A 21,945-nucleotide genomic window follows, 5' to 3' on the forward strand; every position below is an offset into this window, starting at 1 on the left:
TCATTAATTAATAACTGTCACTTTTCTTTCATAAGCTTGATTTCATGTATTTCCCCTAATTCTATCTCAGTTGTCTAAATGTCTTCCTAACACACTCATTTCTATCAGGTATGCTATTACTGCCACTATGGCCTGCTCCAGCCTGAGTGGATCAGCCCGCCGTGGTGTGCAGCAGGCCTCCTGGGCTCCCCTTTCACCTTCCTCACAGAGGTTCCTTCTCCCTGCCCAGGTATTTTGACATCTGGATTCAGTGTCTTCCTTTTTTTTGGTTTACTCCTCATTTGGGTGGAGAAAAAGTGTGTGGGAGAGAATTTTTGAATCTCTGCTTACCAAGACACTTTTTAGTCTACTGTCACACTGGTCAGTTTGACCGGGTACAGAATTAGTGGCTGCACGTGATCTCTTTCAGAGTCCCGACGGCACTGCTTCACTGGAGACTCACTTCCCAGTACCGCTGACTTCCGTCCTTTGGATGTGACCTGCTGTTTGCTTTCTTCACGTAAGCCTGTCAGTTCGTATGTTCATGTGCTTTGTGGATCTAATTTCATCCATTGTGCTGGGGTCCTCAACAGGACTCTTTCCATTTGGCAATTTATAATCTTTAGTTCTGAGATTAAAAAACAAAATTTTGTCGTTGTTGATCCCTTACCCCCCCTTTCTTACTTTCAAAATTCTACAGTTTTGACACTGGCCCTCTTTGGCTTGTCCTCTAATTTTCTATTTTTTCATGTTTCCTTATCTTTTAACACTTCCCAAGAGTTTTTAATTTCTCATATTTTTAACTTCCAAGAGCTCTTTTTATTTTTCAGAATGTTCTTCTATTCTGTTTTTACTTCATGGATGCCTTATCTGAGGCTCTTAATGATAGCTTCACAAAAGTTTCTTCTTCCTTTATAGTTTGTTTCCCTTCAAGTGGCTTTTTTCCTGCTTTAGCCTTCATTTTTCATGCTAAATACTTCCCTTGGACGTGTGGTAATTCTTGGTTGTCTGCTCACATGTATGACTGGGGACAAAACAGCTGACTAGAAGCTGTGAGTACGTGAATAAGGTCTGTCTGTTGTGTAGGGTGATGTGGCCAAGCAGTTTTGCCGGGAACCCCTGATGTGTGTATCTAGTCTTTTCTCCTGGGCAGGCAAAATTCCCCAGAGAAGATTCTTGCATGCACATGACTTGGAAACAAAGGCCCAGCTCGGCAGCCCAATGGCTCAGTGAGTAGAAGAGGTCATGTGCACGCATGCCACATGTGCTCACATTCTTCTTGCCTTCAGCTGCACTTGACGTGGGTCTGGGTTTTTGGGCCTGAAGCTTATACAGTTTTGCATGTCCTCTTAAAGAAAAGGAATACAAAGTTACAGATATAAAAATAGGCATAAAACTGAATGTTTAGACAGTCATAATAAATTACAAGTTATAAAAGCTGACAAATAATATGAACATCAGAAAATCACGAATAACCTAATATTTTTATTAATCATCTGCCTGACACACCTCTGTATTTATTTCCTTGAATTTTTTGGCTGCATAGTCTATGATTGCCTCTTCATGTGACACAGAGTTGGTAACACCATTTTCTTAGAGAAAAAAGAAAGATAATTCAGTACTGGTAATATGCAAATGTAATAAAAATTTTAGGATTGCTGTAAAATTAGGAAAATCTCATGTTTCATAAATAAACTAAGATTTCAGGGCACATTTCAAATTTTCTTGTATAGTGACTAATCTTAATGCTTTCTGCATTAATGAGTAAGCAGTTTGTCACTTGCGTCCTTGTAGGAGGGAGTATCATGAGTTCTTTTTTTCCCTCTTTTTGATATTTCGTTTTTTTTTTCAAATTATATTTTATTGATTATGCTATTATAGTTTTCTGATCTTTCCCCCTGTACCCCCCTCTATCCAGCAACCTCCACTCCTTCAGGCAATCCCCACCCCTTTGTTTATGTCTATGGGTCATGTGTATAAGTAACTACTTTTCTCTTGCTGCTTTTAAGATTCGCTTTTTATCTTTAACCTTTGGCTTCTCCATTTCCTGTACTGTACTTTACATCCCCATGCTATTCTGTAAATACCTATTTGTACTTTTTTTAGCATTTTTTAAAAGATTTTATTTATTTTAGAGATAGAAAGGGAGGGAGAAAGAGGGAGAGAAACATCAATGTGTGAGAGATACATCAATTGGTTGCTTCTCACACACCACTAGCTGGGGACCCAGCCTACAACTCAGGCATGAGCCCCAACTGGGAACTGAACTGGTGACCCTTTGGTCTGCAGGCTGGTGCTCAATCCACTGAACCACACCAGCCAGGGCCCTTTTTGTACTTCTCAATCCCCTCACTTCTTCACCCATTCTCCAATAGCCCCCTCGCATCTGGCAACCATCAAAACGTTCTCTGTACCCATGATTCTGTCTCTGTTCTTCTTGTTTGCTTAGTTTGTTTTTAGATTCAATTGACAGTTATGTATTTATTGCCATTTTATTGTTCATAGTTTTGATCTTTTTCTTAAGTCCCTTTAATATTTCATATAATATTAGTTTGGTGATGATGAACTCCTTTAGTGTTATTTTTTGGTCTGTGAAGCACTTTATCTGCCCTTCCATTCTAAATGATAGCTTTGCTGGGTAGAGCAATCTTGGCTGTAGGTCCTTGCCTTTCATGACTTGGAATATTTCTTGCCAGTTCCTTCTAGTCTGCAAAGTTTCTTTTGAGAAATCAGCTGACAGTTTTATGGGAACTCTCCTGTAGGTAACTAACTTCTTTTCCCTTGCTGCTTTTAAGATTCTCTCTTTATCTTTAACCTTTGGCATTTTAATTATGATGTGTCCTGGAGTGGGCCTCTTTGCATCCATCTTGTTTGGGACTTTGTGCTTCCTGGATTTGCATGTCTATTTCCTTCACCAAATTAGAGAAGTTTCTTTAATTATTTTTTCAAGTAGATTTCCCATTTCCTGCTCTTTCTCCTATCCTGGCACCCCTATGATGCGAATGTTGGACCCCTTGAAGTTGTACCAGAGACTGCTTACGCTATCTTCAATTTTTGGATTCTTTTTTCTTCTTGCTGTTCTATTTGGCTGTTTTTTGCTTCTTGTTCCATATCATTGATTTGATGCTCAGCTTCATCCACTCTACTATTATTTCCCTGTAAATTGTTCTTTATTTCAATTAGTGTATCCTTCATTTCTGATTGGGTCTTTTTTATGCTGCTCACTAAGTTCCCTTGATCTCCTTGAGCATCCTTTTTAATTTAAATTGTAACAGAGAGGGGAAGGGAGGGAGAAAGAGGGAGAGAGAAACAGCAATGTGTGGTTGCCTCTCACATGGCCCCTACTGGGGACCTGGCCCGCAACCTAGGCATATGCCCTGACTGAGAATTGAACCAGTGACCCTTTGGTTTTCAGCCTGTGTCAATCCACTGACCTACACCAGCTACACCAGCTAGGACCCTTGAGCATCCTTATAGTGTTTTGAACTCTGCATCTGATAGATTGCTTATCTCCATTTTGTTTAGCTCTTCTGGAATTTTTATGTTCTTTCATTTGGGCCATGTTTCTTTGTCTCCTTATTTTAGCAGCTCCCTGTGTCTGTTTCTATGTATTAGGTAGAGCTGCTTTGACTCCCTGTCTTGGTAGTGTGGCCTAATGTAGTAGGTGTCCTGTAAGGTCTGGTGGCACAGCCCCTCCATCACCCAAGCTGGGTACTTGAGGTACACCCTTTGTGTGGTCTGAGTACACCCTCATCTTGTAGTTGAGCCTTGATTACTGTTGGCAGATCAATGGGAAGGATCTATCCAGTCAGCTGCAAGTATTGGTTGTGACCACTGACCACAAACCTCTGCCCTCCATGGAGGATCAGCTGTTCAGGGGCAGGATGGAGTTGCTCCAGTGTGGTCTGGTCTGTAGCTGTCCACTGGGTGCACTGGCCCTGGGGTGGTACACCTGGGGTGGTTCCCAGGTGGTATAGGCCAAGGTCAGCCCCCCACCTGTGTTTTGCCCGGGGCCACCCTTCCTGAGCTATAAAGCAATCTGAGGTGGCTGCTACTTGTGCTGGGCTCGGAGTTTCCCAGGGAAAGCCAAGCTGTGAACCTAGGCTGGCTGCTGCTAGTGCAGGCCCTGCTAAGACCATCTGTTACTTTAGAGATAGGATTTAGGAAGTTGTGAAGAGTGAGCCAATACCAGCCATTCATATGGAAAAGCAGCTTGAGTGGGCTTGTAAATTGGGTGGGGTGGAGTCTCTAGGGATCTCCAAAGCAGCATTAGCCAGGTTGATGGAGTCTCAGATATGGCACCAGCTTGCTGGCTCAGTCTGGATGGATGTGGTTTCTTTAGTTCTGTAGTTGTCAGACTTCCATTCAATTTGATTTCTCACAGGTCTGAGTGATTTTTTTTTATATTTTAGTTGTAGTTTTGACGAGGTTGCGTGAAGAAGTGAGCCATGTCTGCCTACACTGCCATCGTGACCGGAAGTTTTTTGAGTTCTATGCTATCTTCATTATGCCTTTTGTTAAATCCACCAGGAATTTACATGTTTTATCAATGTGTTGTTTGATTTGCTCCTCTTCTTCACTTGGCCTATCAATCATCATTCCTATGGAACATTCCATTGTTTCTAAAATTGATCTCACTCTTAATTACTAGCTTTTGATACAATTTTAAAATGTTTTGTTAGACTCTGATTTCAGAATATCTACTGATTTAATGGCTCATCTCTGTCACTTTTGCTTTATGTCCCATTATCTTTGATCTAATTCCCCCCTTATTTTTAAAATAAATGTAAAGGTGGCCCCAAAAGATACCCTTTGTGTATTTCCAACTCAAAAGTCTATAATTTCTCACTTGTTTTTAAAGTTTTCTAAAAATGTATTTACAAACTCAACCCCCACTTCCCCTGCCCTATCCTCTAAAAGGTGCAGGCTACTCCGAAGCTGCCTGACCTATGACTATGAAGTGAAGGCAGAGGTTTTAACTGAGTGTAATATAAATACATTCTGAAGTTTAGAAAAACACAAGACCACGTGAACACATGCTAGGGTTCCTTCCCTCCAGGGCCTTGGACATGGCCCATGCAAGCGAGGGGTCCCAAAGGTTAAGCTTCATTAGTGTCAATCTACCTTTGTGTGCTCTGGGATAGAAACTCCATGTCACACTCCCTGGGGGAGTCCCTTCATTCTTCTGCTGGGATGAGGGACTGTCTCCCAGTGAAATGGAGTTGGGGAGGAAATGGTAGGGCTCTGATCTTAATCCTGAACAGCTCCTGAACTGAGTGTTCAGCTTCACCCTACTTCTAGAGGTACATAGTGCCACCAATTCCTGAACCTTTGAGAATTCAGTGGTGTAAGCAGGACGGCTCTTGGTTTCCTAAATGCCAGTTTAGGCTTTGCCTTTCTTGGAACTGCTAAGTCAGTTACCGCATGTAAGTGCATTCCACTTCCCAAATGTTGTTGATGTCACTTCTGTTCTCCCTACATTTGCAGATTTATGCTTTTAAAAAAAAATCACTTTACTGTGTTTTTTTTTGGTGGGATTTGTGAGAGAAATTAGATGTATGTTTTCTAGCTGTCATCTTTACTCAGAAACTGGTTTATTAATTTTTAAGTCATAGCTTTATTGAAATGTAATTCATATACCATAACAACTATCCTTTTAAAGTAAACAATTTGGTTGTTTTTAGTATATTCAGAGTTGTGCATCCATCACCACTATCTAATTTCAGAACATTTTCATCACCCCCAGAAGAACTCCATCTCTATTAGCCGTCACTTCCCCTATCTCCACAGCCCTCAGCAACCACTAATCTGCTTTCTGTCTCTATGGGTTTGCCCCTTTAGGCCATTTCATATAAATGGAATCACATAATATTTGGCCTTTTGTGTTGGCTTCTTTCACTTAGCAAATGTTTTCAAGAATTACTCATGTTGTTGTATGTGTCAGTACTTCATTCCTTTTTTAATCACTGAGTAATAGTTTTATCCATTCATCAGGTGATGAATATTTGTTTTTTTTCTACTTTTGGGCAATTATGAATAATGCTGCTATGAAAATTCATGACAGGTTTTTGTGTGGATATATATACCTAGGAGTGAAACTGCTGGGCCATATGCTAAGTCAATGCTGAAACTTTTGAGGAACTGCCAGACTGTTCCTCAACGTGGCTGCACCATTTCACATTCCCACCAGCAGCACAGGAGGGCTCCAATGGCTCCACCTCCTCACCATGAGACACTTCTCATTGTCTGTCGTCTTTTTTTTTTTTTTTTTTTAGCAATTCTAGTCTGTATGAGGGCTGTTCCACTGTGGCTTTGATTTGCATTTCTCTAATGACTAACGATGATGAGCATCTTCTCATGTATTTATTGGTCATTTGTGTATCTTCTCTGGGGAAACATCTATTCAATCTTTTGCCTATTTTAAAAATGGGCTTTCTTTTTTTTATTGTTGAGTTGTAAGAGTTCTTTGTATTTTGGGGGGTACAAGTCCCTAATCAGATATGATTTGCAAATATTTTTTCTCTTTTTTGATTTTTTTTTTCACTTAACGGTGTCCTTTGAAGCACAAAAGTTTTGGATTTTGAAGAAGTCTGATCTATTTTTCTTTTTTTTTCTTTTTTTTTTGTGCTTTTGGTATTGTATCTGTGAATTCTTTGCCAAATCCAAGGTCATGAAGATTTACCCCTATGTTTTCTTTTTAGGGTTTTATAGTTTTAGTTCTTAAATTCAGGTCTTTGGTCCATTTTGAGTTAATTTTTGTATATGCTATGAGATAAGGGTTCAACTCCAATTCTTTTGCATGTGGATATCCAGTTATCCCAGCATTGCTGAAAAGACTACTGCTTCCCAGTTGAACTGTCCTGGTTTCCTTCTTAAAAATCAACCGACCATACATATACAAGGAGGAACCCCCCAACCCCCTCAGGAATTTATTTATAAAAAATTGTGTATCCATTCCTACATGTTTATACTTTAGTCACCTTCAAAGTACTCTACATTTGATGCAGTACACCTATGAAGACTTTTTTTCCACTGCTCAAAACAGTTTTTGAACTTGTCAATTTTTTTTTGCCTTTTAGTGCTTCTATATTTTTTGTTTCATGTCTTCCACAACTGCAAAACATTTCCCTCTGAGAACTTTTTTCACCCTGGGAAACAAAAAAACAGTCACTCGGGATGAGATTGGGTGAATAGGAGGGTGGGGCATAGGGGTCATGTTGTTTTTGGTCAAAAACTGCTTAACATTCAGCGTGGTGTGGGCAGGTGAGCTTGTAAATCACCCATCATGAAATGGGCAAATGTGTTGAGTCTTCTAAAAAATTAACTGAAGCCAAATGCAGCCTCTCACAATAATGCCAGCTGGTACACTGATACAATGGGCTCCTAGAACACTCACCCAGTAGGGGAAGCCTGTACTACAAGGGGCCCGCCCTCTAGAAGATAAATCCAAGGTTTTTTGGGGGTCTTCTCTCCTGTTTATTTCTGGACTCTCAATTCCATTCCATTGATCTACATGTCTATATTTAGGCCAGTACCACACTGTCTTAATCATTGTAGATCTATAGTAAGTGTTGAGATTGGGAAGTATGAATCTTTGTTCTTCTTTGTCAATATTGTTCTGGTTATTCTGTGTCCCTTGCAATTACATAGGAATTTTAGTGATTTATTTTTGTACATTTAAATCTTTATTCCATTTAGAGCCTTCAATATATTGGTGAGCCAGTTGTATTGACATGATTTAAAAAATAATCTATCTTTGAAAAATCATTTTATCAGTGTTAAATATTTCTATTCCATACTGTAGACCTGTCTACTCTTTCACCAAATAATACAGATTTAGTTATTTAGGTTTATTAATTAATTAGTTCTTAATACCCAATCAAGCAAATCCCTTCTCATTACATTTCTTTATAGATAATTTCTTGGCTATTTTAATTCATTTTAACATTGAAGATGAACTTCAAAATCATCTGCTGTATCCCCTACCCACTCCCCAGCCAGGGCATTTATTACTGAAAATGCATTATATTTACAGATTAACTTTTGAAGAACCTACATCTTTACAAACACTAGGTTTGCTCTTTCGGGGGCATAAAATTTTTTTCCCATTTATTCAAATCTTTTTCTTTCCTTTTAAAAAAGATTTTATTTATTTTTAGAGAGAATGGAAGGAAAGAAGAAAGAGAGGGAGAGAAACATTGCCTAGCTGTCTTTTGCACGCCCCCAACCTGGGACCTGGCCTGCAACCCAGGCATGAGCCCTGACTAGGAATTGAACCAGCAACCTTTTGGTTTGCAGACTGGCACTCAATTCACTGAGCCACACCAGCCGGGGCTCAAGTCTTTTTCTCATGTCCTTTAGCCTTAGGAGGTTTTTTTTCCTCCCATATAGGTCCTCCAAATGTATTTAGTTAAATAGATCCCAAAGTAACACATATGTGAAGTTTTTAGTCCTACACATGTCTTAGGTGCATTCCATGAAATTTTATATTTTTGGTTGTACTATAAATGGAATTTACTTTTTCATTTTATCTTACTGATACACAGAAAAGCTACTGAGTGTTAAATAAACCAGTCACCACACCTATATACTTAACCGACATAGCCCAAGAAATTCGCCGAGAAAAAAACAAAAACTAATTGGGTTTTCCAAGTGGATAGTAATACCATTTGAAAATAATGACAAAATTTCCCTTTTCTTTCCTAACATTTTATACTTTTTTCTTGTCTTATGTTATGGCATTGGCTAGATATTATAGAAAAAATGCTTCTGACTAGTAAAAACGTTTCAAGTCTGATCATCTTTCACTATTAAACATGAAAGAGGGTGATGGTTTCAGCCAGAAAGCCTCCTGAAAGTAAGAAAATGTCTTTCTATTCCTAGTTTACTAACAGATATAAAGATTGGGTTTTTAAATCATATCAGTGCCTTTTCAGCATGCATTTAGGTGACCAGTTTGTCTGCCTATGGACCAGTATCATCATGGACTATCAAATATCTTTCCTAAGACTGAGCCACCCTTTCCTTGCTGAAGTAAACTCTACTTGGGTGCAGGTTAACTTTGATGTGTGTACATCTTGCTTTCTGATTATGACACATAAGCACCTCAAAGGCAAAGACTGAATGTTATGCTTTTGTAACTCCTGTACTACACCATGCACAGTGCTATTTTCAACCTCCTTTATGCCCACCACTAGGCTAGGTTCAAGGGATATCAGGATGAACAAGACAGTCTCTCATTCTATGATCTCATGGAGCTTATAGCCCAGTTTTATGCACACAGTAAACCCTGAATGAATGAGTAAAATGGGAACATTGCCCCAAGAGCCCCATAAAATACCATACTCTAAGGTTACTGTAAAAAGCTACTCTTACACAAGGCTACATAAAGAACAAAGAAAGATAACATTGTTTTTGGCCTCCCAATCTTTATCTTACTAAAATAAAAGCTAAAAAGGGTATCACTAGCCTGTCAGGTACCAGCTGGAGTCAAGGAGAAGCACATTCAGTGAAGACCGGGAACATGGAGCTGCTCTTTGGTATTGGCAGCAAAGCCTGGTTAAGTTATCAGAGTATGGGCTGAGGGAAAACATTTTAAAGAGCCTACGAGGAAATACGAAGGAGAAGAGTCTCCTGCGTTTATTCTGAGGCTGACAAATGGCAGATACGCTCCACTCTGCCAGAGAAATGGCCAGGAAACTGCAGCAGGCACTCTGACGGACAGATCAGATTCTGCGCCACCAAAGTGGTGAAAGGTGGCGAGGGGCAAGTGACGGGGAACAGCAACAATGACACCTCAACCAGCGCCTTGGCCGCTCCTCATTGATTTCCTGATTCCAAGCCTGGGGTTCTAGTCGCCTGCTGGAATGCAGAGACTTCCGCAGGAAAAACAGCTGCTTTGGAAAGCATGCGGCTAGAGAGACTGTATCGCAGCACTGCCCAGAGCAGCGTGGCCCTGGCACAGCTGGGGCTATGGGGCTGAGGCTGGCGGTCCTCCAGGCTCACGGGGCTTCAGGACTTAGGTTTCCCCTCCTCCTGGCTTTCCTTGGGGTTTTCCCCTTGGAGTCCGGTGGGTTAGCAGAGGTCCAGAGAGAAGACAGGGCTTGCTCCCCGGAGAATCTCTGTGTTCCGGAAGAAATCAAGAGGGCTCTGAGCTCCCAGCCCCTGGAGCAGGATTCCTTCCATGGTTCTGCCTCCCATTCCACAAATATGAGCACCAGAGGGCAGGGGAAGGGATATTTTGGTCTCAGCAGCAAAATGAAGAAAGCATTTCTCTCAACCCTACCCTTCTCCAACCCCCAACATGCCCCACCTCGGAGAAGAAAAAAGTTCTATGTGTACAGAAGGAAAAGGGAATAAAGGTTCTATTTTCCTTCACAATAAAGAAAAGTCAACAGGATGTTCTCCAAAGCTACAAATATACTTTTTCAAACAGTAAATATCTCTATTAGCAGCACGATGCCAGTTGGCTAATTCTGTCTGTCTTGGTAAAACCTGTCCAAAAAAACTCCTGCTCTTGTGTAATTTCTATTTACAAAAACAGCTCTTTTGCACTTTCAGTTTGCTAGGCCTCTCAATCTATTGTTTCCCCACCCCTTGACTGCAGAGGCAGAAAGAAGACAAGAGGCAGGCCCAGAGGGCAGATGGGTGGGGATCCCCTGGTCACCCCAGCAGATCCTTTGAGCCCTGACCTCTTTGGAGATACCTGCACTCCCATCGCAAAGAGGAGTGTAAAGGAGCCCAAACCTACATATTCTTCTCTAGTCCTCACTTGGCTTCCAGAATTTGTTTCTATTGAATGTGGATGAGCCAAAGCTTGGCTTGGGAGTCAAAAAAGCCCCGAAATGATTCAGTCTCCCCGACCTCTATCTTCCCAAGGTCTTTAGTGGGGTAAAGACCACACTTCTGGGGAGACGAAGGGGGAGTGGAAGGGAGGGAGGTGAGAATGAAGGGAGGGCAGTGCAAAGAGTAGGCGGCAGTCGATAGTGGCTGAAACCCTGGCTCCCAGGGGAGTGGTCCGGGCCTGAGTCACTGTCTGGGCAAGAGCAGGAAGGTGGGCGAGAGGCAGCAGCTTCTGCAGCCTGGGAGGACAAGCCCTCCTCCCCCCAGCCTTCTGTTACTCGATCCTGGGTCACTGCCTTGTCTGGTCTGAGGCCCTACCAAGGCTACCACCACCTTGATAATCAGAGAGAGAAAACCTAGGGCTAGGGCCAGGCAGGGCTTATGGAGAGTCAGCTGGCTCCGGTGGAACAGCTGCTGTTGGATGCCTTCCTCCCTGAAGGGCCAGCTGGCCACAATGCCAATGGGCCAATGAAAGTTCATCCCGGGTTCTGGTTTCATCCAAAACCAGAGCACACAGAACACTACCCTGACTTGCCACAGGCTGAGGAGGTATGTGTGTGTTTAAAAATAAAAGGCATGACTCTGTGACTTGGACCAGAACAACCACCCAGCTCAGCTATGATCCCTCCTTCCCCACTGCTCCCCAGCCTGACCTCTGAAAGTAAAGACAGAATGAATCACAGAACGTTCAGTGAGATGGTGTAATCAAAGTGACCGTATTGAGTATCTGCAATAGCTTCTGTGCTCGGTGCTTCTGATTCACCAGTCCATTTACAGTGGCACATTCCTGTATTTCACACAAGGCCCAGTGGATAAGGGGATGGACTCTCAGGCCACACTGCTTGGGTTCAAGTCCTGCCTCTGGCAACTGCCAGCTAAGACCTTGAACAAATCACCTAACCTTCCTGTGTCTCAGTTTCCTCGTTTATCATGGTCACTGTGAAGCTAAATGAGTTTAATGTTTTCAAAAACTGTCCCCCACAGCCCTGGTCGGTGTGGCTCAGCTGGTTGGAACATCATTCTGTACACTGAAAGAAAGGCTGTGGGTTTGATTCCAGGTCAGGGCACACACCTAGGATGTGGTTTTGGTCCCTGGTTGGGGTGTGTATGGGAGGTAACCCACTGATGCTTCTCTCTCCCATTGATATCCCCCCGCAAAAATCAATGAAGATAGTAAAATCAACAATAGCAGCAGCAACAACAACAACAACAAAAACTGTTCCTGGCATATAGTAAGCAGCCTGTAGCCTGCAAATATTTGCTGCCCAGATGGTGGTGGTGGCATTTTGGTGATGATGATCAAACTGAGGCCCAGAGAGGTGACTTGCACAAAATCACACAGTGGTAAGCGTGGCTGAAAGACCTGAAATGCTTTTTTGTTTCCAGGGCAAGCAGCAGCCCCAACACCAGAATGTACCACTGCCAGGCCGGAGTTCATGTATCTGCCTAAAACTGCATGGTGACTTCCTACTGAGTAGTAAAAGGATTTGTGAAAGAAATTTGGAGGCTGATGGAGTACCTAAAGGTCAAGAAAAGAGAAGAAGGCAGGCAGTTCAGAGAGGCAGTCTGAAATTCTTTTGTTCCTCCCAACTCCCGTCCCGCCCGCCCTTTATGAATCTTCTAACATCTGACAGACAAGTTATCACCTCTTTTCATTCTAACCTGTTACAACCAGAAGAGGTAGAAAGTGGGTTTCCACATTTTATAAAGGGGGGACACAAGGTGTTCTGAGGTAAAAGATGTGTGCTGCTTGCTTGGCAAGCCGGAGTGAAGAAGCCTCAGGTAGTTCGCCTTCCACCCTGAGGGGCTCGCAGTGGTTTAGTTTTGGACCCTGAAAAGCAGCAGCCCAGCTGTTTAGCTTCTGAGGCACCATCTCTAGCCTCATTTTCACTTCCATCTCTCACCCACCAGAAACCTTAAGAAGAGCTTTCACTCTTCTTCTCTCTGCTGAAGACTTGGCTGCTAGAAAGCAGGAGGTCAAAGGAGGAGGGCTGAGACACAAAGTCACCGCCAAGCCACCTCCCCAGGCCACCCCAGCTATTGGCCGAGGGATGCACTAATGCTCCTGCTGGGAACAGTGAGGTCTACCCCAGGCAAGAGTTATAAAACACTGTGAACACTTGGAGAAATTGCAGAGAATGTATGATAACACTGACGTGCCCACCACGTAGCACTGTCCTATTCTCACTGGCAGCCATTCTCGCTCTTTAAGTAGAACAGCCCAGATCCTGGGGAAGCTCCCAGAGGGCTCCAACCGGATTCCTCTCCCTCCTCTCCCTCCTCGTTACCCTAAACACAACCACTGCCCTGAAGGTAGTGTTTATTATTCTACACTTTCACTATGTAAGTTTGTATCTGTAAGCACAATGTAGTATTGTTTTAAGGTCTGGACTTTATATAAACAGTACAGTATTGACTGTATCACTTTGAAACTAACTTTTTATGTTCAGTGTCAGGTTCTGAGATCTGTCCATGCTGATACATATAGCTCTACTTCATTCCTTTTACCTACATACTACATATTTCATTATGTTTAAGAAAAATCACATTTTTTAACCCATCCCTTATAGGTTGGGCATCTATAAACAACAAAGCAAAAACAAAACAAAAAACAACAAACAACAAAGCAACTCATACCCTTGTATCCTTATACACGTCTCCTGCCACCCCCCCACAGGAGTTTCTCTCTGGGTGAGGGGGCGGGCCCACCTGCCGCCCCAGGAGGTACTGCATGAATCTCCGAAACGGCGGAGCTCATTTGATGCTCCCCAGAGCTTCAGGAGTAGATGCCGGTTCCCACTGCTCCTCAGCCTCAGATACTTGGGCACTGCCAGTCCTTAAAACTTTTGCCAGTCTGATGGCTGTGAAATGGCATCTCATTGTTGGTTTAATCTGCTTTTCCCTAATTACTAAGAAACCAAACATCTCAGTAGAGGCTTTTGTCTACCTGGGTTTTCAAAGTGATTGACAGTTGGCAACTCTATGGAATCAGGTTTTATGAAGAACATGGGCCGTGTTTGCTACAGTTGTCCCCTCTCTATGTCTTATCATAACCCACGAAAAACAACCAAATGAGCAACACTGTCTCCAGCCTGGCTGAGGTCACAGGTGTGAGCTTACAGTCTGAGCATTTGTAATATACCCCTAGATAAGTGTTTTCCAAACTAGGTCTATGTAAAGTAGCTACTCCTCACTGATCATGTAAACTGCTACCCCATTATTTGACTCCATTAGTCCATTGTAAACACGTGTTAAAATTAGTCATGGAATCAGTCCAAGGGGGTCAAAATGAAATAGAACAATAAAAAACATCAGACTGCATATATTGTGTGACACCTACTTCAAGTGTAAATGTGTGTGTGCATGTGTGTGTTGTGATGGCAAAGGTACATCTGACTGCAAACTGGAGTCAAAAAGCCCTGGAAGCCACTGTCTAGGTGAGCCTCCCTGGCTCCAATCTCTCTCTTCTCTGAGCTAACCTGCAGACCACTGCCCAATTAATTTCACTAAAGCATTGCTTTTGCCATTCCATTTTCCTGCTCAAAACCTTCAGTTTTCAAAAGCCTATGCTCAAATTCAGTTCCTCAGACGGCACTACAAGGCAGCCCCAACCAGGGTGCCACCTCTCAGCAACAAAGCCTCTTACCCAAGCCACTATTTACTAAACGCAGACTGGCCTCCTGACTGTCCACCACCCTCTCCCAAACCCTTGTGACTCGTTCTGTGCCCACATACCTTTTCCCACCATTCTTCTCATTCCCCATGGAAACAGTGCCTGCGAGGGAGGTCAGGTTCAGGCACAGTCCCATCCTCTACCTGAAGCCTTTCTTAACGACGCCACACCAATGTTCAGAGACCCACTGTTATCCTGTGAGTCCCTGGCACCCTTCACATACTGGCCGAAGAGAGGCATCAATTTTTATAGCCTTTGAAGGACCCCCAACATTAAGCACAGACCCTTGTACATCACAAATGTTCCACATTCAGTAAATCAACCAACAGTTATTGAATATGATCTATGTGACATACACTCACTACACTGGGCTCCATTTAATGGATTAGCCACCAGAAATGGGTTGGGAAGACAATTCTAATCGCTTCATTGACAACTCGAAAGCCATCTCAATAGACTTACTTAAAGAGTATATATAATACATAAGAAAACACCTCTGACTCAGAAGCTGTGGGACTCCAGATACTCAACTTTCAAACTACTCCAAAATATGCAAAAATTTCCTTCAAACAGCTAAAATAAGAGTGTGGTATTTTGCATTTGTGCCCAAAGCAGTGTTTGGAATACAGACCCTTAGAGTCCCTCACAGGGTCCCCATCTTCTGGCACTGCCACGCTCTCTAGAGTGCAGCCTGGTCTGCCCAGTCACAGAAGGCGTGAGTGGCACGGCTGCCCCAGGCGGAGGGCCCCAGGGGAGGGAGCAGCTGAGGTGGTTCCGAAGGCCTGGAGGTCAGCAGTAAACAGGATTTTATCTATCTCCTGATGTGTGAAAACTGGCAACTTCCTGTAATTCATTCCCTGTAGTGTTGCTACATACTAGCCAAGTCAAGTGATTTCCTTTGAGACCCATTCAACCTGAGAATCGTCTTCCACTTTGCTAATGTTCCTGTTCAAGCAGAGAAAATACTCAGAAAGTGCAGGCTTTAGTTCCAATTCTGCCAGGTATTGTCTGACTGAATTCTAATAAGTTGTCAAAGGAAGATAATAAGATCTGAATGCATACTTCAAGGAGTAAATGCGAGGATGAAATCAGATAATGGAAGGGAAAGCAATTTGAAAAGTTAAAAGCACTATACCAACATGAGACAGCAATGGTGATGCTAGAGGGAAAACAGCCACACTGAGATGATGTTTGAAACCGAACGGGTGCTCCGTCTCATCCAGCAGTCTGCCGTTTTCTTTTCTCTATTCACTTCATTTTACAGTTACCTATTAGGTACCTCCCATGCACAAGGTAGTACGTGAACACAAAGATGAAGCTGTAGATCCTGCTCTCCCAAAGTGCTCAGGGGAGAGAGGTACACATCTGTGACACCTGGGAGAATGGGGAGTCCTACAGGAGAAGTGCTAAGGAAGTACAGGAGAACGTAGCTGGCGGGGGCGGGTAGATGGGGGGAGAGGACAATCAGAGACAGCCTCACAGAGTCCTGAAAGCTGCTTCTCCCACCAGTCAATTTAACAACGGCATTCTTAAGGGCTCTTCATCTAAGGAAGTGGCTTGTAGCTTTTCCATGTTTTTATATTACAATTTTTCCTGAGTTAAGGCAAGTCAGTAAATGGGAGAAAAGTCCTCATTCATACATTCAGTACACATTTACTGACTGTCAGGAACAATACTAGGGAGACAGTGGAGACCAAGAAATAGTCCCTGTTTTCAGCAGCTCATAGACTAGTGGGTTTCCTGATAAGTAAACCAATAATTCAGTACAGATACTAATGGGGGTCAGAGGAGGTACTCAACCTCGCTTGGCAGAGTGTGGGGGGCCATTCAGGGGAAGACCCTCGGCAGAGGAGGTGAAGCCTGCCCTGACTCTTGAAAGATGAGTCGACGTTGGCCTGGGGATGGTGGACAGTGGAGGTGGGGAGTAAAGACATTTCAGGAAGAGGGCAAGAGAGACCAGGGAGAGCTTGGACACAGGGCTACAGAGAGGCAGCCACACCCAGAAAGGCCTTCTAAGCCATGGCCCAAAGTTAGGCCTTTAGCCTGAAGGTGATTGGGAGGGTATATGGGTATGTGGGGTGAGAACAGAAAAAAAGAGAGAGAATGAGCCTGAGAAATACCAGTATTTGGCAGACAGAGGTAAAGGGGCCCAGAAAAGCTGGAAAAAACCATGCCTGCATAGTCTATATCTGTTTCACAATGGACTTGGGTGACAAAGTGTTAGCTGGGATTACCCATTCCATGCTACAGCTGGAGAAAACAAGACAGAGGAAGGTTAAATGCCTGCCGGGCCACACTGTGAATGAGGGAACCCGAACCTGAACTCAGTACTCTAACTCCTAGCCAAACTTCGCTGCTCTGATTCTCACTTCCCTTCCCTCATCTGAGTCAAACTCCTGGACATCTAGGTATAGGACGATTTCCTCCAGTACTCCTTTTCCTTGTCATTTAAGCCTAAAATCATCAAGGTGTGTGCTTGCAGGGAAGGCTACACTCCCTGGAGGGAGCTCAGCTCAGACTTAAATGGTGCAAAGATTAGGGTCACTGTTCTAATTCTACATACTTCTCCTTCTATATCCATAGGAAAAAACACACACACACACACACACACACAAAGACAGAGGGGGACACGGAGCGGAGGAGAGAGAGAGAAGCACTGGCTTGGGTCAGTAATCTGGGATGTGAACACCAAATGCCTTCTTCCTGGCAGGGCACATTGCTGGACCACCTTGCTGCAAGGTGATAGGTGCCTGGGTAGATGAATGGATGGAGAGATGGCACAGGATGGGGGCAGGTACCCACTAAACAAACAAGGGGTGGGCGGGCTGCATGAACAGAGGAAGCAAAGAACAAAGGCTGCTCACTCTTCATGCAAAGTCCACAGTGTGCAAAGGGCATCAATATTGGACATTTCTCACTGTGACATTTTGAAAGCCCAGAACAATGGTTACCCTCTGGGGACCATGGGCTGCGTGTCTCTAGCACTTATTCAATGATAGCTGGCATATCCCATGTGCTTGGTGAACTTGACCTTGGGCATCAAACTCCCATGACGGTTCTACGTCACTCTGGTCTCTTCCCCCACTGAGAATTCCAGTCTCAGATGAATGGGTGGATTCATTCTGAGAGCAGAAAAACCACTCCAGGAGTGAATCAGAAGGATCCAGCCCCGGTTCCCTTGCCAGCCATTGAGCCAGGAACTGAGTGCAATTGTGTGCCCAGGCGCCGGTGCTGGTCCCCTCTCAGGGAGAGGGGGTCAGGGTCCACGCAAGAGATGACGTAGAAGTCCTCTCAGGAGGAAGAGAAAGGAATCTTAGCTTTGAGGGGCAAAGCTGCCCTTTTGGTTGTGACCCTCATTCCAAGGAGGTGCCAAGATGTGCATATATGGGTAAATTAATTCTACTGGATAAAAATTGCAGCTTTTGCTGGACAGCTAGTTGTCAATTTCAATTTTCTTCAACTTGACAGGCCTTAGGAAATAGGCTGCTAGCTTTTCAGAAAAAAACTTTCTGCAAGATGGATGGGAAGAGTGCACCTCAGATCACCCAGAGAATCCCTCTCCTTTAGTGGGCTCTGCTTTGCTTTTCTGATTTGTGAAGGAAAGATTGATATTTTTTTAATTGTAAACTCAAATCTAAGCAATATGAAGTATCTGCACTTTCTGCTTTTTATCTTGAAAAATTAGGTGGGAGAACCAAAGTTTCAAGATGCAGCTGGTAAGGGGATATCTACATCACAAGGTCAGGGGACCCAGGCTGACACTTCTAGGAAGCAATTCCTCTAGGAGAGGGAATCAAAGGACTGCCACTTCGCCCATCACTAACTAAGCTATAACAAGACAGGGAAGTTAGATTTTTAGGGCCCCAGCCCCCTATGGGCCTCCTGGAGCAAAGGTGGAGGGAAAGGAGCAGCTCCTGCTGGGGCTTATTAGGGCATTGCTCGGGGCTTCCCTCCATGTGCTGGTGAATAGTCTGGCATTTGTCCATCAATCTTCCTCTAAGAAGCAGGGGGGAAGCAGGTACAGACATTGCTTAAATTTTACATTAGAGAGCTGTCCTTGACACTGACAGACATCAACTGTTTATGGCCAGAGCTTATAGTCTCCACTGACGGCCAAACGTGAGCCTGCAAGAGCCTTTCTGAAGGATATTCTACCATCCTCCTTCACCATGACTAGATATTGTGCACTTAACTTGGCACAAAGAAATAGGCCACATGTTCACTATGCTAACAAAACCTGGACTCCAAAAGGGTTGCTTCATCTAGTACACCTGCTGGGGTCCACGTACTCAGCACACTCAGGATCCCCTGAGTTTTGGGTTTGTGGATATACAGGGCTTTGGCCTGAAAGGATGTAAGGTCCTTTGGGCAAATTAAGTCTTACAAAATAAGTCAACCATTACACATGATGAAGTGTCTACTACAGCCAAGTATTGTATAGTCCTGTAGTGACGTACTTTCCAGCTCTGGAGTTGTGACTACTCCTCTAACCCTCCCTGGTTTCTTCTCTTACGGGATGACAGTTTCCAGGATGTTTCAGCTTACCTACGTCTATTTTAGACTAACAGCAGGGACTGGGTAATGGCCCTGAAAATGAATAATATTAGTCCAATCATATTGTGGGAGTGTGGGTGTGGTTGTTTAATTCTGGACCCTCCCAAAAGAGAAGCAAGTTTTGTCCTTTAAAGACTTAAATGGTGCAAAGATTAGTCATCTGAAAGCAACTGGGTTTTGATCAGGGAAGGGGTGCAGACTACCATAGTTGAGGGCCACAGCTCTGGTGGGTGGGAGCAGTGGAGAGGTACCCACCAGGCAGGTACTCCACCTCCACGGTACGTAAAAGAGAAGGGAACAGGGAAGTCCCTCACTTCAAGCAGCCGGCAGAGAACAGGGCTGACGCCGTGGAACTTTAAGAGTCAGCAAACGAGTCACAAGCGGGACCCCCGGCCACACCTCCCGGCCGAGAGCTGGAGATGCCGGCAGAGCACGGGAGAAGGGCACTGGAACAACACTCGAACGACCCTCGAAACGGGGCCAGTCGGGCCCTGCTCTGGGCGGAGGGTCCATGCGGGCGGCGCGGGCGAGGGGACTCAGAGGGACGCAGGGCAAGGCGCGTCGCGGGCCTGGAGCCCTAGCGGCCCTGCCGCGGGGCCTCACTCACCAGCTCATGGTTCCGAAACTGGCCTTACTGCTGGGGTTCTCCACCGCAGCTCGGTCCTCGGGGATCACTTCCGGATTCACCCGGTCTCCAGGAAGTGACGTATACCCCGCCCGCTCTGCCCGGAAGAGGCGGCTGAGAGGGCGGGGCCAGGCGCGTTAACCCTTCCTCCGCTGCGGACGTAGCCGGGAGACACTCTGGCTCGCGACCCTCACGTGCTGTTTTGGGGACTCCGGACTCTACCTGGGGCGGGGGTAGGAAGCTCTCTGGGTGCGTTTTCTGCCTTCAAAACTGACTTGTAAACTTTCTTCTGCTGACTACACGTGTTGCTTAACCTGGTTATTGCCTCGTTTTTTATGTCTGTAAAGAGATTTCTAATCCAGAGACAGTAACAGTAATTGTTTAGGGCTTAGGAGCCAATGGGGGATGAGGGGGGCAGGAGCCCGAGGGAGACATATTCACTGTATTGTCTTTTGTCTCTTAAGTATCGTATGTGCCATTACGTGTTACAGACAAATACATGGATCTTTTCCCTCCAAGATATCACAGGGCTGGCTCTGAATATAAATAGAATAGGTGCTTTTCAGGTTGGAATGTTCTGCGGATTTACTCAACGCAAGAGGACAAAGAGTAAGGGCTGCTCCCTGTCTTCCAGCCCTCCCTCTGTGCAACTCTCTACAGAACCCAAATGATGTGACTGGTCCCATTCTTTCTCCACGTTCAGATATTCATTGAGTTCCTACAATGTGGCAGGCACTGTGGTGACTTCAAGGATATATCCATGAAAAATATATAGATGATGGGAAAGAACAGGGGCCCTGGCAATCTGTAAGCACCACCCCCAGCCCCCCAAGCTGCCCATGGGGTTTTAGTAAAGGCTTCAGGGAGGAGCCAATGTATAAGCCAAGTCCTGAAAAGGAATCATGCTAGCCAGGTGAATCAGAGATGAGGGCTTGGGAGGGTCCAAGCAGAAGGAACTTACCTTCACTATGAAGAGGACCAAGTTCCAGGTAAGCAGCTCGTTTGCCTTGGGTCTCCCAAACTCAGAACTCAGGGCCTTCGCTGCTCATAAGCTGTCTGGGGTTCTGGGGCATGTGGACCTCACCTCCAAGAACTTTTTTTGCCTTAGAAGTGAGAAGAGTAGGCAGTAAGGCCTGTGTGGGTAACTGCTGGGCCTCCAGGGGCCTTCCCTCTGGGCATTCTTCAAATGGACTCTAAATATTATAGGTGTTGCTTGGAGAGTAGCTAAATCAATGAACTAGAGCAGAAAACATGCATAATTTGTTCTTACTTCCCAGGGCAGGTAGAGGGCTCTGCCAGGGGGAGTAGGAGAGCTCAGAGGACTGCCCACAGGAGGTAGTCTCTCATTATTGTTTTTTGTGTCCATTCTTGAGGGTCCAGAGTTTGACTCAGTAGAGCAGGGGTGTCTGACCTTTTGACATCTCTGGACCACACTGGAAAAAGAAGAGTTGTCTTGGGCCACACATTAAATATACAAACACTAACAAAAACTGATGAGCAAAAAAAAGGTTTTAAGTGAATTCACAATTTTGTGTTGGGCCGCATTCATAGCCATCTTGGGCCACATGCAGCCCGCAGGCTGTGCATTGGACACCCCTGAAAGGTTTTCCATTAGAGGGGGGGCTCCAAGCACATCACACAGATCAGCTTCATGTTACTGCTCAAGGAACATGTCAAAATGAGCACTAGGGCAGCCTTGAAGAGTGAAGAGGACAGGTACAAGTCTCCAAGGGGCAGCCAGGGCAGAGCATGTAGGCACAGGGAGAGATAGTCCTTGCCGCCTTGCTCATGGTATGATGAATGGAGGGTGAGGGTGCTGCGTTTGTGTGTGTGTGTGTGTGTGTGTGTGTGTGTGTGTGTGTGTGTTTTAAGACATACATGAAAGCTCTAGGGTTTGGTAGGGACAGAGTGCACCCTCCAAACACAGGAAAATGCTTTCATCAGTTCCTCTCCCTGTGGTATCAATGACCAGGGCACAGGAAGTCTGCGATCACTTCCGGATGCACTTGGGCTGTGTTTTTATAAGTCTCTGGCACTTTAGCACCTACAGAGAGCTCTTCCACCTGCTTCTTACTTTCTCCATACTCTGTCTCCCTTAGTTATTGCCCTGTGGTGCTAAAGCATTTCCAAAAGTATTAGCCAGGCAGCCGCCATATCCCAGGGAAAGTCTATTCCAGGACCAGGGGGTGGCAGACACATCCCATAGGGCAAAAATGATAAGCTCTAGACTGAGTCTAGAGGGATCCTGGGCTCTTGTTCCATCTTTGGTACT

General features: G+C 44.6%; 1 protein-coding gene and 1 non-coding gene across 3 annotated transcripts in view; both read right to left on the reverse strand.

The window, feature by feature from the left end:
• Positions 1-19,757, reverse strand: part of BIN3 (bridging integrator 3) — a 41,397-nt gene extending 21,640 nt beyond the window's left edge. Inside the window, exon 1 of one of the 2 annotated variants that reach the window (XM_045852825.1) lies at positions 19,656-19,757. In XM_045852825.1, coding sequence (XP_045708781.1) covers positions 19,656-19,663 — 8 coding nt within the window. In that variant the 5' untranslated portion in view covers positions 19,664-19,757. The remainder of the gene's footprint in view (positions 1-19,655) is intronic. The other variant, XM_045852827.1, reaches the window with a different exon arrangement.
• A 1,791-nt stretch (positions 19,758-21,548) lies between these two features.
• On the reverse strand, positions 21,549-21,684 carry LOC123828637. Its single transcript, XR_006787483.1, has one exon. It is a non-coding gene; the product is annotated as a small nucleolar RNA SNORA71 (small nucleolar RNA).
• Between the last annotated feature and the right edge of the window lie 261 nt (positions 21,685-21,945).

This window comes from Phyllostomus hastatus, unplaced genomic scaffold (genome assembly GCF_019186645.2).
Source record: "Phyllostomus hastatus isolate PE091 unplaced genomic scaffold, TTU_PhHast_1.1 phas_contig_98, whole genome shotgun sequence".
Classification (NCBI taxonomy): Eukaryota; Metazoa; Chordata; class Mammalia; order Chiroptera; family Phyllostomidae; genus Phyllostomus; species Phyllostomus hastatus.